General features: G+C 31.8%; 1 protein-coding gene and 1 long non-coding RNA gene across 2 annotated transcripts; both read right to left on the reverse strand.

Annotated features, from left to right (window-relative positions):
- On the reverse strand, nucleotides 1-1,863 carry LOC125596719 (haloacid dehalogenase-like hydrolase domain-containing protein At4g39970). Its single transcript, XM_048771770.1, has 9 exons — nucleotides 1,268-1,863; nucleotides 1,126-1,176; nucleotides 959-1,033; nucleotides 848-881; nucleotides 686-741; nucleotides 530-589; nucleotides 363-422; nucleotides 227-273; nucleotides 1-132 (listed from the first exon to the last, which is right to left on the reverse strand). The coding sequence occupies exons 1-9, from the start codon at nucleotides 1,757-1,759 to the stop codon at nucleotides 84-86; spliced, it is 924 nt and encodes a 307-aa protein (XP_048627727.1). The 5' UTR covers nucleotides 1,760-1,863; the 3' UTR covers nucleotides 1-83.
- An 11,887-nt stretch (nucleotides 1,864-13,750) lies between these two features.
- Nucleotides 13,751-16,017, reverse strand: LOC125596733. The gene is made up of 2 exons (XR_007331216.1): nucleotides 14,036-16,017; nucleotides 13,751-13,957 (listed from the first exon to the last, which is right to left on the reverse strand). It is a non-coding gene; the product is annotated as an uncharacterized LOC125596733 (long non-coding RNA).
- Between the last annotated feature and the right edge of the window lie 401 nt (nucleotides 16,018-16,418).

Genomic DNA, 16,418 nt, shown 5'->3' on the forward strand with positions numbered 1-16,418 from the left:
TGAAGTGAATTTTTTTTTTAAAACAATAACAAATGTACAGTTGCAGAAGAGAAGACAAAAATGAAAATATACAAATGCACGTATTAAGCTGCAGTGACAATGGTTTGAAGCAGAGTTTCCAGGTCTTTCAAGCTACGAATAAACACAATACACCATAAGTTAGCAAATGGACGAGGAAAGCAGATTCTTGTGAGACATTTCAAGTTTGATAGATGATAATACTTACCTCACATTAGTGAGATCAGGGTATACAGCAATCGCCTCTTTGAAATCCTGAAAGTACATGTTTTCTACTGTTATCAACCCAAGAAAAAGAGAATAGTGATAGTGGAAGAAGAAGAAGAAGATGTTGTAGAGCATACCTGATCAGATGTTGAAGAAGTGTATGTGATCACACATGACATGCCTGCTTTTGTAGCAGCCTATATAGATTGAAAGTCAAAAGCCAATTTATCAAGATTGTGTGTTCAAAAACCGAATTTAGGATGTTATGAGATGTAAGAACGAGCAAAAGATTGGAGTTATTAACCTGCAGGCCAATTACACTGTCCTCTATGACCAAACAGTCATTCACTGAAACACCTAGCTTCTGCACTCAAACATAAATACAGAATGTAAAACTTGGTTAATTCTTGTCAATTAAACTTGTTATATTAAGTTTTGTTAGCTTGGAATTCTATTATACCTCGGCAGCTGTTATATAAATGGAAGGATCAGGTTTTTTCTCCTTAACATCATCTCCTGGAAATTCAAATAAACAAAAACAAAAGGATATAATGAAACCTTAGACATCTAAAGCCCACAAAGTAATAAGTAACTCAGAACATAGAATGTAATGAAAAATCACCTGCAAGGAAGCAATCAAGTCCTTGGAATCGCTCCTAAAAGACATAAACATAACCGAGTTAAATAAAAATGTCACCAGTCTATTAGAGATTAGCAAAAGGAAACAACTCACGATTTGGATTAGATTCTCGAGACATAATATAACTGAACTCTTTGTAGCTGCAGAACAAACAGCTAGTTTCTTCCCCTGTAGCATTAATTTCAAGAACGCCCAATTCATAATTAAAAAAGAATAAAAAATTTCATTAGGGTAATTTAAACAAAGCTTGTTATTATTACAGCAGCTCTTGCTTCATCCATTAGTCTTATTACACCAGGTCTTGCTTCTACCTGAAACCAAAAAAAAAAAATAGGCAAAGAGATTTAGATTCTCTCTTAGAGAAACTAAATAAGATGATGTGTTCAGGATCTCTCTACTTACACTTCCTGACTTTATGATCTCTTTGTACCTCTCTGTCTTCCAATCCTGCAGAGTATCAATCAACTTGGCTCGACCATCGTCACTCTCGGGAGGCGAGTCGAAAAGGGTCGAAGTCGGCCATCCATTTTCTCTAAAGTACCATCCCATTTTAGGCTTTCCACCTCCGACCAGGTTCTGAAACTTGTCGTAGAACTCGAGGCTCCAGTTGAGAGACTCGGATGAAGAAGGAGGACAACGAACATCGAAATGCGCGAAGGCGTCGTTGTAAGCTTGACGGTGTAGATTCTCCGATTCGAGTATCACACCGTCGCAGTCGAAGATCAGAGCTTCGAGAGACCGTGAAGATGACGCCGACACTGTAGAGATCCTCGCTTTCTGATAAACGTCTCTGGATTTGAAACGCAGCGTTTGGAGACAAGGGAAGCTGTTGAAGCCAACGGAGGAGGTGGTTGGGGGCAAGAGAATCGATGAGTGGCTGCAAGAAACCGCCATTGATGAATCGCTCACTCTGAGTGTGTGTGTGTGTGTGTGTGGTTCTAGAGAAGGCTCCGAGCTGGTCTGACTAAGTGAGATAGAATTAAAAAAATGTGTGGTCTTCCTTGCGAGTAACGGTATTTAACTAACTTTTCTATCATACACCAAATGGCTTTTGGGTCACTAAGGCCCATTAACTGAAACCTACATGGGCCTGCTCCAGGAATTAGGTCTCCTTTGCTTTCACTTGATGAACAAGAAATTGTTTTGCCCTAATTAAACCATCGTCAAAACATTAGGCCATAAAAGCCTGCTCAATCACTTTGTCTAGTTTATAATCACTTTTGATCACTTTGTCTACTTTATAATCACTTTTGAGTCTCCATTCCATGAAAAGGAACCTAAGATAGCATGTGTATATTTATCTTTTGTAATTCGACCAAAAGTTCTACGACCTTTTTAATAAGAACAAGAAACTATCTGGATCACACTCTATTGGGGAGGCTCGATGTTTCTCGATCATGACTAGGCTCTATAACCAATCCGGTTCAGGAAAATCTGACCCGGCTTTCGAGCCAATATACCAGGAGAAATTGGGCAGATTGTGTCCTATGGGAGGAGATGGACGCAACAAATAAAGCAGGGAAAATTGTTAAAATGGAACAAAAATTCAGCATGGTTGTCTTTTTGGTATAATACCGTCATTAAGTTGTCCCTTTAGTATAAATTTTTTCATAATCCCAAAACTAACCCTTGATTATAAATACATTTAAAAAGTATTTAAATATTTAAAACGAATTAAAAATATATATTTAATTAAAAATATATATTTATATATATAATTTTAAGTCAACATTTTTGAATATATTAATAAAAATTTATAAAAACTAATATATTTAACGTTTTTATATTAATATAATTTTTTTGATATAAACAACTGAATTCAAAATAATTATATAAATAAATACATTAATAAAAAGAAATTAATATATTAATACAAATTTAACTAAAATAAAGAGCACACAAAAAAATAATATTTTTTTTATAAACTGTACATTTAAATTTACAGATATTTTCAAAATATCGACTAAAAGTTTGGTCGATATTCAACAATTTTTAGTGTATGTTAACTATTTTATAAATTATTTAAATATATTAAACTTTTATTAAATATTTTAAATGTTTAATCATATTTTGATAAATAATTTTATAATTTAAACAGTCATAATAAAGTAACACTTATATACTAATATTTTTACGATACTTATATACTTTAATTCATTTATTACTTTTAATATATAATGTTAATGAAAAATAAAATATTCTTTTTTTTTTGCATCGAATAAAATATTCTCATGCATAGCATGGACAATAACATTTATATATTCCCGTTGATATAGACAATTGAATTTCAAATAATTCTATAAATAAATATATTAGTAAAATATAAACAATTATACATAAATAAATTTTAATCGATATATGTTTGTAAATATATCAAAAAACGTTATATATATATATGTATATATGTTTGTAAACATATCAAAAATCAAAAATATATGTTTGTAACATTTTAGACAAGCACATAGATTATAAATATTTTTAGAATATTTATGTGACCAAATATACACGTTTTAGGAAGTTAGAATATTTCAAATATTTTTAGAATATTTTCTTAACTGAAATTTCCTATATTTTCGCAAAATTCAGGTTTTCTAATACGTAGAAGACACTTTCTACACTGCGTAGAACGAAGACAAAAATTCTATACACAGATTCTACCTCATGTAGCCGTCAGAGTAATGTTTAGATTTCACATTCCGGGAGTTGTAGAATACATAATAAAAGTAAAAAATGCATTCTACAGAAAAGTAGCTATTTTTAAAATTAGTAGATCGAATTCATATTCTTCTTATTTAGAACTTTAAGTAAAAGTAGACTGTTCGTTCTAAAAAAAGTAGACGAACTTGTTTGATCTAGAATTCACTTTCTAGTAACTCATTTTCCGTAGAAGATGAATTCTACTTTTAGTAGAACGTAATTTTAAAATTTAATTTATCAAATTTTTCAACCAAAAAAATATCAGTTTGTGTATATGGGTGTTTTATCAATTGATTCCATTTTTTACAATTTTTTTGATTAATAAAAATATTTATTTCATTAACTTTTAGATTTGGAAAGGGTAAAAGGGAGAAAAAGTGGACAAAATATTTTTTATACCAAAGGGACAACTATACTGAATTTTTTTTCCGTTTTGGGAATTTTCTCAATAAAGTATTTAATAACCAACTAGACCCTGACCCGCGCGCCAGCACGGATTTGAATTTTTGGTTTTTGGTTATTTATTTAACTAAATAATGTATTTGTAATATTTGATGTATTATATTCACCAAGTAAATAATTTTTTTGGCATCTTAAACCATCTATTTACGATGAATATTCGATATCATATAAAAAATTGAACAAATAGACGTAATTAGAGAATTGTAGACGATATATAAAAACAATGGTTATTAATGTAAAATATGAAGAAATATTATATTATGACTTAGTATGACATAAAAGATTATAAATTAGTTATACATGTTTAAAGAAAATAGAATGATTTTTAAACTTCTATGAAAAATTTAACATATAAAAAAGGGCGATGAATTAGTCGTTAAATTGTAAATAATTTCATAATTTTATTAATAATAAATTATTTATAGTCTTTGTTTTTCGTCAAGATAATTATTAAATGTCCATAACATTAATATGTTAAAAGGCCATATTATGAAAGCCCATGTTGTAACCGTTTTTTTCCGGGAAGTGTAACAAAAAAAAAATTACATTTAACTCTTCGTTTTGTTTAAGTTTGTGTCGGTAAAAGATTAAAAAAAAATCTCTCTATCTTTTTCAATGTTTAATTTGAAGCTTATTATGCGGAAATCATATGCAAATATAGACAATTAATTGGAATCTCTATATCTTTATATTCTTATAAATTTTAAATTATTGTTTCCTCTTCTGCAAGCAAATCAATTACCGAAGTAATAGATCAATTGGTTGGAATCAAATATATTCTTATAATTAGTGTAATTATGGTTACAGTTTCTATATTTAATAGGTACATTAAAGATACGGCATTGAAGATATTATGTTTTTATTAATAGAAGATATTGGATTTTGAGTTTGTATTTATTGATTTGTTTTTTTATAAAGCTTAGAAAATCAATGGGATGATTGGCTGGTTGATACATTCTATAAAGAAAACGAAAACTATAGGTGGTTTGAATATTGTACATCGATCGATGCATGATGTAAGTTGATTATATAAAACTTGAACATGATCATTTCAAACTAAAGTATAGGTAGGTTATATGCATTTGTTATATTGTAGTTAATATATTTTAAATATTACATAAGTCAAGTGATTCACGTTTTCGTAAAAATAAAATTCAAGTTCATTTTTGGGCTGTACTCGTACGTAATAAGCTACGTTAAATATGATGTATTTTTAGATTCGTTTAAAGACATTAAGTTTAAATTTGATTAAGGAAAACTCATGAATTTAACTGGAAAAGACAAACATTAAAATAGGTAGGTTTATTTAATGACATTAAGTTTAAATTTAATTAAGGAAAACTCATTAATTTAACTGGAAAAGACAAGCATTAAAATATGTAATTTAATTTAATTCTCAGTGACATGGAAGTCTAAATAAGTTAGAAAACTTAGGGGTATTTTTTAATGGATACTTCTCTTTTAATAATAGAAATATTCCAAAGACTTGGTTTCAAGGAGAGGATTTCTTAACTCCGATCAGACGCTGTTTACTTCGCCGGAGACGAGAGATTATGTAAAAATAGTGAGACTTATGCGGAAGGGATGGTGAAGATGGGTGACTTGCTGTCCACGAAACCTAGGGATATTAGGTGAAATTGTCGAGTCGTTAATCCAAAGAACTCTTAGTTCTAATTAGGCCTGAGACTTATTAACCGAGATCCGGATTCGATCCGAGATCCGCTCCGGATCCGCTCCGAAAATAGGATATCCGGGGTGCCCGGATCCGAATCCGGATAGTAAAATCTTGGATCCGTGCAAACCGAATCCGGATCCGGATATCTTAATTTTTAGGTCCGGATATCCGGATCCGGATCCGTATTTTTAAAATACATTAAATTTTTAAATTTTATTAATATTTATATTTGATATATTAATATTTATACATGAATTAATCTTATAATATTATATTTCAGTTTTTACAATATTATAAACATATATAAATATATTTATAAATATTTAATTTATGTATTATATTAAAAAATTAGTATTTTTTTGTTAAAAAAATTATTTTTAATTATTTTGACGGATCCGGATCCGGATCCGGATATCCGCGGATAATAGAATATCGAGACGGATATCCGAAACCCGGATATCCGGAAACCACGAATCCGGATCCGGATATTAAATCCACGGATCCGGATCCGGATCCGGATACCCTAAATTTCCCGGATATCCGGATCCGTCCCACCCCTAGTTCTAATCGATATTAGTATTGAATTAAAGGAACATTTTATACTCTCAAATTTATAATAATAATTAAAATAATGTTCCCGTAACTAAGGAGTTTATTGTTCCGAAAACACTAAGGCATAATAAAATATCAAATCCTAATTACAACAAGTACGAACTCGTTAGGGTTTGTCTATGTACAACAACAAAAGGTTCATTCGAAGTAAACCTGTGGAAAGTAAGAACACACAACATTCCTAGATTGCAAACATAGACAAAATTGGGACACATTTGGCATGGATTGCACAATGGTTGGTGTCTTCAAAGAGACGAACCAAAAATAGGCTTCTGCGCAACTTCTTGAAGAGCCAAGACATGTCTCTGGAAATGCAAATCGGTTTTGAAATCTTGAGCAATCTCACGGACAAGCCTCTGGAATGGTAGCTTCCAGAACAAAAGTTGAGGTTTTACTTTATTGCTTTAGTGTGTACTTAGACTATATAGTATATACAATGAGAGTGTTGAAATTTTATTTCAACAGTTTGATAGCTTACATTGAAGGTCTTGAAATACTTAAAAAGATGAAATAGATTTTTTGCTGTTGATTTTTTTCATCTGGTTGGAAACTAAAAAGTTGGGGTCCATAATAAATGTATTCACCTTGATTACTTTAGGTTATTTATAAATTGATAATATATCAAGTTAATTTATTTCTTTAATTATTGTATATCAAAATTATTATTTTTATGCTCTACAAATAGAAATTAGTTTCATATGATTTGGACACATATAAAAATCTTATTTACAATTAGTTTTTAAACATAACATGAAAAAATAAGTAGAAGAAAAAGAAGAAAGAAAAATGAAGTGCAAGGAAAAGAATATCAGGTGGAAGTTTTAAAGTGAAAAGAGGATTTTGAAAAAATGTACATGGTCTTAGAAAGATAAATTCATTTAAAGTACCTACAAGAGGTAAAATACATTTTTATAACTTAATATGGGTAAAAACTTACAGAGTGATATTTTATTAAATTGAAATAGTATATTTTTATATTTTACATCAAACAGTTATTATATACTATTCCCTCTGTATCATTTTAAGAGATGTTCAAGGTTTTTGCACAAATAATAAGAAAATACAAATTTTTATATAATTGGCTTTGGTTAGATATAATAACATTAAATAAAATTAATTCAACCAATAAAAAAAAGATGCAGTATTTTATAATTGATAAAAAAATTCAAATGACATTAAATTTCACCTAAAATTATGAGAACATCACTTATTTTGAAACAAAATCAAAACCTTTAAACACCAATTAAACCGGAGGAAGTATTTCTTTAATGTTTCCAAATATAATACTTTACAGCAAATACTTTTAAATGTTTCCAAATAAAGTATTATAAGAAAAAAGTATTATAAGAATTCCAGAAATAAAGACTTGAAAGCTGAGAGGGACCTTTCAAACTCACCACACCATATAATTATTTTCATTTAATTAACCCCATTTGCGTGTTTAATTTTCGTATATTTAATATTTTATATACACCCTTTCATCATCATAGCATATTTGAATTTCCACTAGCGGGCCCTAAGAAACAAGAAAGTGTTGAAAAATATAACGTATAGAAATAAAAAGCTATTTATATTCTTTTACATACCAATAGATTTCAATTTAAAATAGATTTTACTATATTCTTAATTTAAAAATAGAACTCGATTCCCTGCATATGCAATAAAATAGAAAAACGTCTAGGGTTTAATAAAGACACTAAGACCTCATAAAATGTATTTTCCTATTTTTAACTGTAAAATAGAGAAACTCTACAATATTGATGTGTTTTGCTTTAATATATCTAAAATAGATATTTCCAAATATGGAATAAAATATAGAAAGATATTATTTATTACTCTATAAATATAGAAAAAAATAGCAATTTCAGTTTTAGAGGCGAAAATAGAATTTAATTAGAGTAATTTTACTTCTAAATACTATTATAAAATAAAAAATAGATGTAGATTGAAGATGATCTAAAAGTTTTTGTAGCAGGTATTGTAATAGAAATTATTTTTATTTATTACAATGCAATGAAAATCTTTCAAAAATATAGTCATGATTGTATACATATGCATATACTTTTTTTATTTGTAATAATAAATAAAGCTATTATACAGCTTATAAATGATGAACATTTTGAATTTTTTTTTTAAGTATTAAGGTTTTAAAAAATATTTTCTCCAGACCCGAAAAGTGGATTTGGATTATAGTAATTTTTTTTCTTTAAATGCAACATCGTTTTCAGTAGCATTTGTGTAACAGACACAATGAAAAGCATCAATTTGCTTTACAGATTGCAAAAGCTTTATATTGCGTTCTCTGAAGCAGCAATTATCTAATTAGTGTCAATCACTAAGAAAATAGCTCTCTTTGACGATTTTGTATTTGTTGATTTTTAATCTTTGGATATGTTCATTTCCTAATGTACATATAATTATTCACCTTAGATAGAGTCACTACATATCTACGAGAGTACGAGGTAGCTATTTTATATCAAATTCTGTAAATAATCCATGTGCTTTGTATTGATATTTTCACATTATGTATTAGTTTTCTAGTAGGCACGATACAAACCACCTAAAAAGCATATAAGATTCCAATTATATAATAAGTTTGGATGGTTATAATTATTTCCAAGGATTCTTGAAACCATTGTGATCTTTGCCAAGAGAAAGTGAAGCATACAACACAAATGTTCCTTGCATAATATATATATATATATGCATACTAGCATATATATAATTAATTAGTACAATGAGATTTAAATAATTAAGGAAATATAAGCATCTACAAAGCAAAGCAATTCAAAGTGAAGATGTTTTATGTGCACTAAGTTCTGAGAGACAACTCCACTCAAGATGAACCAGAACCTTTATAACCACAAATTGTATATAAAATGTAATTCTGATACATATAAATACCATTTTTGTTGGCTATATCGAAAATTAAAGGACAATGTAAAATAAAACCAAATTCATTTTAATTTATTATTTTTATTTTTGATTTAGTGATTAGAAATAATTGACCTAAAAATAGACCAGAAACTTTTAGATTCAAAGAACTAAGAGCATCCAACTTAAATAGCTTAGACATAATTTTACTCAAAACCAAAATTCTATTATAATACATATAAGTTCATGAGTTTCAAACATAGAACTATACCTTAATGCATATACTTTTACTAAAATTATATCTTAACATATAGTTCTGCTTCTTCTCCTGCGGCCTAACAGCACCTGAAATCAATAGCATCTCATCAGCAACGGGGTTAGTTCATGCCATGCTACCGGTCAGATACCTGGGAGTGCCCCTCGTAACAAAAAAACTATCCCTACCAAACTGTGAACCGCTGATTCAGCAGGTGAAAAGGAAAATCAACAGTTGGAGTGCACGCTCTTTATCTTTTGCTGGGCGTTTACTTCTCATCAACACAGTTATTGCAGGGATATCAAATTTCTGGTGTTCCACCTTCACGATCCCAAAGAAATGTATCAAAATCATAAACTCGTTGTGTGGAGCATACCTATGGAGAGGAACTACGGAGGGCCATCATGCTGCTCGTGTATCATGGGAAACAGTCACCCTATCGAAAGAGGAGGGAGGACTCGGGATCAGAGACCTCAACTACTGGAATAAGGCATGCACTCTCAAGCTGATGTGGTTATTATTCTTCAGATCAGGCTCTATCTGGGTCGCTTGGTTCACTAAGACGATCCTAAGCGACTGCAAAAGCAATTTTTGGACTGTAAAGGAGAAGCAGAGTCATTCCTTCGCAATCAAAAAATTATTGAGGCTGAGAGAAACGGCTTACCCCTGGATAAAGATCAAGATAGGCGACGGTCGCTCGACAAGGTTTTGGACCGACAACTGGAGTAGTTTTGGCAACATCAGGCAGCTCTTGAGACTACCTTCCTACTCGTCACTGGGCATCAGACCTACTTCAACTATCCATGACATTCATCGGAATGGTGTCTGGCTGATGCGATCACCAAGATCTGATGTGCAGGTAGAAATTCATGCCCACTTAACTACCATCACTCTCAACACTGATGAGGACAGGTATGAATGGTGTCCCAACGGCTCATCTTCTCCGGTTTTCTACACTGGTGAGATTTACCGACTCATAAAGCAACACCGGCCTTTGGTCACTTGGAATAAGGTGGTTTGGAACTCGAGAGGAATCCCTAGCATAGCTTCCTCACCTGGCTAGTTGTCCTGAACAGGTGCCCAACAAAAGTTAGAATCCTATCTTGGGGCCTCCAAACTACACCTAATTGCATCCTTTGTAACTTGGCGGATGAGACAAGAGACCATCTGTTCTTCGACTGCGATTTCTCTTCGATGATCTGGAAGACACTAGCACGGAAAGCGCGATGTAGCCCGATCAACACATGGCCCCAACTACTTCAGTACATGCAACAACGATCGTGCCCGAAACCTGAGCGAATACTAAGTCTCCTAGCATGGCAGGCAGCGATTTACTACACTTGGACTGAGAGGAACAACCGCTTGCACAGGCAATGCTCCCGCTCCTCGAACTCTATCATCATCTCTGCTTCGACCTTGATCAAAAACAAAATCTCCAGCTTCAGGGACTCCAATCCAACACTGGCTTCGTCGATATTCCAATTATGGGTCAGCAACTAGCTCGTTCTCATACTACCTCTCCTCACTAGAACCACCACCATCTATCATCAGATCACTCACCCACGCTCGATCGATCTCTGTTTTACACTTCTCCGTTGTGTCGACTCCTCTTCTCTTCTGAATTGGCTTTTGCCCTCAACCTTTTCTGGGCTTAGGCTCTTTTGTATTGGGCTCAGCCCTATAAACTGCCTGATGGGCCTCGATGTCACACATATAAATATATATATAAGAAGCCCTTTTTCAAAAAAAAAAACATATAGTTCTCCTACAATATAAGTGGTCAAATGAACTAGTGAAATAGACAACTAAATTTTTTAGACCGAATCAAAATGGATAACGGATCGAATGCGAATGAAATGGATAGGATCATGAATATTTTTAAAACCAAATATTCTCATCATTATAGGAGGGAACAAATCGAATATACAAGTTTTTGGAAATATTTATGATCATATTTATTGTGTCCGAATAATCAATTATCCGATCCGCTTTGATATGTAGCTACTCAGATATTTGGTATCCAGATATCAAGAAAATTATATATTTTAACTGAATATCCGATTCGATCCATACAAATAAAATAAAATTTTAAAATAAATTGAAATTTTTAAAATGATATATAATAATATTTTATTACAAAATAAAAAGTATTTAAAAAAATTAATATCTAAAATAATCAGTTTAATAAATAAAATATGTTGTAAAACTTACATAAATATAATATTTATTTAATTTATGTATATAATTATTTTTATATATATGTGTGCTACATATAACGAAATAGATCGGATATTCCTTTATAAAAATATTGGTATTTGTGATTTGTTTTATTTTTATGGATATTATACATTAATATTTACTTTGCTTTACAGAAATATAAATATCTGAATTTTTCGGTTCAAATTAAAAAGGATAACAAATAAAAATTTATGAGTATTTTATCCAGGCTTACGATCCATGGCCATCCTTCGAGAGCTGAGAAAAGAACACTGTGGCTTTGATTGGTATTTGGTGGAGTAAAAGTAGTGGAAATAAATAGGTGAAAAATGGAGGAACACAAAAAATTAAACTAAGAGTAAAATGTTCCTTACCTTTATTATAGAGTAATAATTTACTCTACTTCTTAATCACTTTTGGAGTAAATGGGCAGAAAATCAATTTTGCTTGATTGGTTGAAAAGAGAGTAACTGGGCAGAAAATTTTGTTACTCTACATTTATTATCGCTAACACTACCTTTCAATCACACCCTGTATATGTGCTGATCCTCCTCCAGCTATCCTGCAAGGTAACAAATTATTCAGAAATTAGATAAACTAACAGTGTATTTCAGGCAATAGTGACAAATGTCAATGACGAAAACGACATGTCCATTGGTGCATTCGGGGCCCTACATCACATGGGTTCATGTGCCCCGTTTTCTCGCAGCTTCGTATAAAGAAAGGGAGAAAAAGCTATAGGCCCCCACTCCATTCTGTGCCAATTGGCAGTAGAGAAAAAAATAGAGTAGTACTAATACTTTTTGTCTAATTTTATTTTGGTAATTTATAATAGTAATTGCCTCATACATATGTAGTATTTTAGGGAATAAATGGGATTTAAGTGATTTGAAATGAGGTTGTTCAAAAAGTGATTATAAATTAGTTCATTATCAAGTTTAATACAGCTTTGATTTATTTAATCAGATGTATCTGAAAAGAAAATCTTCCGACGGTTCCAGTACTCCATCTCTTTATTTTTGTGTTAATTGCAACAACTGCATTTTGATTTATTTATTTTTTGATAAAAAAGGTACATTTTTTTTGTTTACACTTTTTTTAAGAATTTACAATAGTACACTTGAAAATGAATTTTAATAATAGTTTTTGGCGTCATGTCGTGACCTGAATGCCTCAATTTCAGATATGATCCGTGACAATGGTAAAAGCTTCGAACTGAGTCAGAATGTTTTCATCATTCACTAAAACCGATGTCCTATGCTTCCACTTATAGACGTACGTACGCACAATCATAAAAACAAAAGCACCTTGATGATGATGACAACTTTTCACAAGCCAATCCCATGTTTTAAGTATTTCTTTTTAATTTTATGTCCTTTTTTTTAACAAAAATTTTATGGCCTTTAGATTTTTAATTTTCCGTGGAAAAACTTTATTGTCTTTCACCAGAATCAGAATTAGCAGACATCAAACCCTTTTACGAAAACTAGGGCAAAACCCGCCCATGTGAATAAATACATAATACAAACTATTTTAAATGTAATAAAAAAATTTGAAAATATAATTTTATTGTCAATTAAATAACATTAACTTTAATTATTTGTTTTCTTGTTATTATTAGACAAATATTATCTCATCTTTTTAAAAAAACTCTACGAAAATGTTATTGGCTTCATTTTTTTTACTATTCATTTTATTTGGCTATGAAAGTGAGTAATTGGATATGATAGTAAAAACTTTTTATAGTTTCATTTCTTTTATACATAATATTTAAACTATTAAGAACGATAAATGTTTTTATATTTAGTTCACCCATGATCTAAATCTTTAGAGTGAGAAACCTTTACGCGGCTATATAAATTATTATAATGGTGCTAATGATTCTTTAATCAGAGGTTTGAAATATGTTAAATAGACGATTTGAAAAAAAAAAAAAAATTTCTTTGAGTGCTTTTCAGATGGTTTGGTTAGTTTTGAAAATTGATTCAAACAATGTTATGTTTTCGCATATCTTTTTTTTTCAAATATGAGATTATGGAATTTAAACTATATCATTTATAATATGATAAAATACTGTTAACTTTCCTTTTGCCAACACAATAATGTTATCTAATCAAATTTGAAAGAAACTGGATCGCTTGTCTCCTCTCTTTCCAGCAGGAGGGCGCTCTTGTATGTTACTAAGGAAACTGGTCACTCGAAGAACATTCTATTTCCTATGGAGGGAGAGGAATAACATGTTACACTCATGTGTTGCTAAACCTCATGAAACTACCTTTGCTCACATTGACATGCTTACCTGAAACATCCTTTTTAATTTACTTATTCTTGTGATTCTATCTATGCAAATACAAATAAAACTAAAAGGGATACTTACCACACTTGTTTGACAAAGCTGGGGCGACCTTCTCGTTTTCTAATCGGCGGTGAAAACTGCAGCGGCTGTGTCTTAGGAGACCACAAACACTTTTACTTCTGACTCAATAGTTTCCGAGAGATGCTCAACGAAGGTTGAGTGATGACGACAACACATGTGGTTTTCGTTAATAATATACACAACCCTAATTACAATTTCTTTCAGACTGATAGCCTAAAACCACAAAGCCAGTAACCAAAATCTGGGAGTTTCAGTACTGGTAATGTGCAAAAGAAGAATTATATATCAACTTATGGCAACAGCCTGGCTAAATTGTTCAAAAGTTTCAGTATGCTTTCCGGTCAAGAGACTGAGCTCAGTTTCATTCGAGCTTAAGACGTCGACTGAATCCAATAGCTCATTAGGGATTGGCGTATCCATTTCTTCCACGTCAAGGATGACCGGAACTACTGCTCTCTTCACATCCTGCAACACATCCACCACCAACTTAAGCTACTTAGAAAATTCTACTCAACATAATGTTCCATTGGCAATCTCATCATGATGATTCAAATAATATATGACCAATCTACATTCTAGTTCCAAATGCTATATCTTATCCACGACACCATTTCTCTATCTAAACAAAAAGATGCATCCTTGAATAAAATCAAGATTAGAATCAAATAAATTTAAAAACTTGATACGAACTTTAGCAACTTGAATGTTGATTGAGTCTGGGATCTCTCTTTGAAGCAGCACACCACCGGCATTCCTCACTATCTCAAGCTCATCATCGCTCATCTTCTTAGTCCACCCTCTCATATTAGCACCACCTACAATAATGATAATGATCGAGTTCTGTCCGTCCATTTCACAGAGAAACGGTAAGAGGATAAGCCTCATAAGTTCGTTATAATTCCTGAGAAAAGAAAGTTACCTTGATATCAGTGAGAATATGGAAGACACCATACAGTGCACGACATCAACAGCTGAACAAATTGTATGCTTGAGATCTTGAATATAAACCTAACAAACACAAAAAAAAATCATAAAAATATTAATTAAGAAAATGGATTCTAATGATACAAAGTAAGCCAAAACAAACACTCACCACAGACCCACAGCTTTCGAATAATTGGAAGATGAAGCGTGCTGGATTTCAAGGCTTCTCTGTCCAGAAGAGACCAAGCTTCTATAATTCATCTACAAATCCAAATACAATGATTTCGTTAGTATAACATAGCATCTGTGAATTTACAAAATAACATGATAATTGACATTGCATTACTGAGACTGATATCAATGCATTCCACATGCATGTACTTATATAGCCTGTTTAGGCTGAGAAAAGAGAAGGATCATTGAATGGTGGTTAATAAATGCAACGTGTAACGGTTCGGGGGCGAGAGAAGAATCGATCATGAAACGACACGATCTGACGACTCACGAAGCCTCGTCTCCTCTATCCCTAACTCCATTGTTTGTAGACGTTATCAGATTTTGGAGAAGAAGAAGAACCCTAGAACGCTTCTCGTGAAGGAGGTAGGTGCATGCAAAAAATGGCCCAAGGTTTACTTTCTTTCTCAGGACAAAATCCATTATTCAAAGCCCACAAATAATACAATCGTTTAAGCCCATACGAAAATTAAAAGAAAGCAGAAATCAAAGCCTTTTAGTTTAATGAAACACGTGTCATTGTTCCTTTTAATCGTAATCAAAGATGTTTTCTTGTTTTTACTGACGTGCCAAAACCTTATAACATGATTGGGTGAATTTTCCATATGACGTGGACAGTCTATCTGAGGCTCTTATTCCCCTTTTATTATTTGTTCGATCATCAGGTTCTGCACCATTTTCTAAAAGCCACTTTCTAGATTTGACGAACTATTCTGATAATCTCGCCAAAGTTAAATCATTTTTATTGTCGTAGAATCTTAAAGCTAATGTTTGGAAAATATTGTCTTTAACAAATTTGAAAACTTTTTTTTACACCAACTTGCATTTAAATCAAACTCCCAACATGGGAGGATTAATTACAAAAGCTTCTGAAACAAGCTTGTTTTGCCAAACAATAAGCATTTTTTTTTATCCAGAGGGATCCAACGAAAAGAAATAGAGCTAAAGAGTCAAACATAGAATATCAATGATGACAACATACATCTCAAGGGCGGCTGCCGTGAAGTGATTGCCTTGATGAATTGAGCTAAATCGGATTCACATTGTATCTTCTGGATCTCCAGCTCCTTGCTCTTGAACAAAGCTTCTCTCGTACACAAGACTTCTGCTGTTAAAAGAGACGCAACGTAATGACAGTGGGAATCAAAGGAGACATGATCATCCTTTTTTAACATTGTCCAGCCTAAGCCCGCTAGCTTCAGATCGTCTCGCCAAGCTGTGTCCA

This window comes from Brassica napus, unplaced genomic scaffold, assembly GCF_020379485.1.
Source record: "Brassica napus cultivar Da-Ae unplaced genomic scaffold, Da-Ae ScsIHWf_1269;HRSCAF=1813, whole genome shotgun sequence".
NCBI lineage: Eukaryota > Viridiplantae > Streptophyta > Magnoliopsida > Brassicales > Brassicaceae > Brassica > Brassica napus.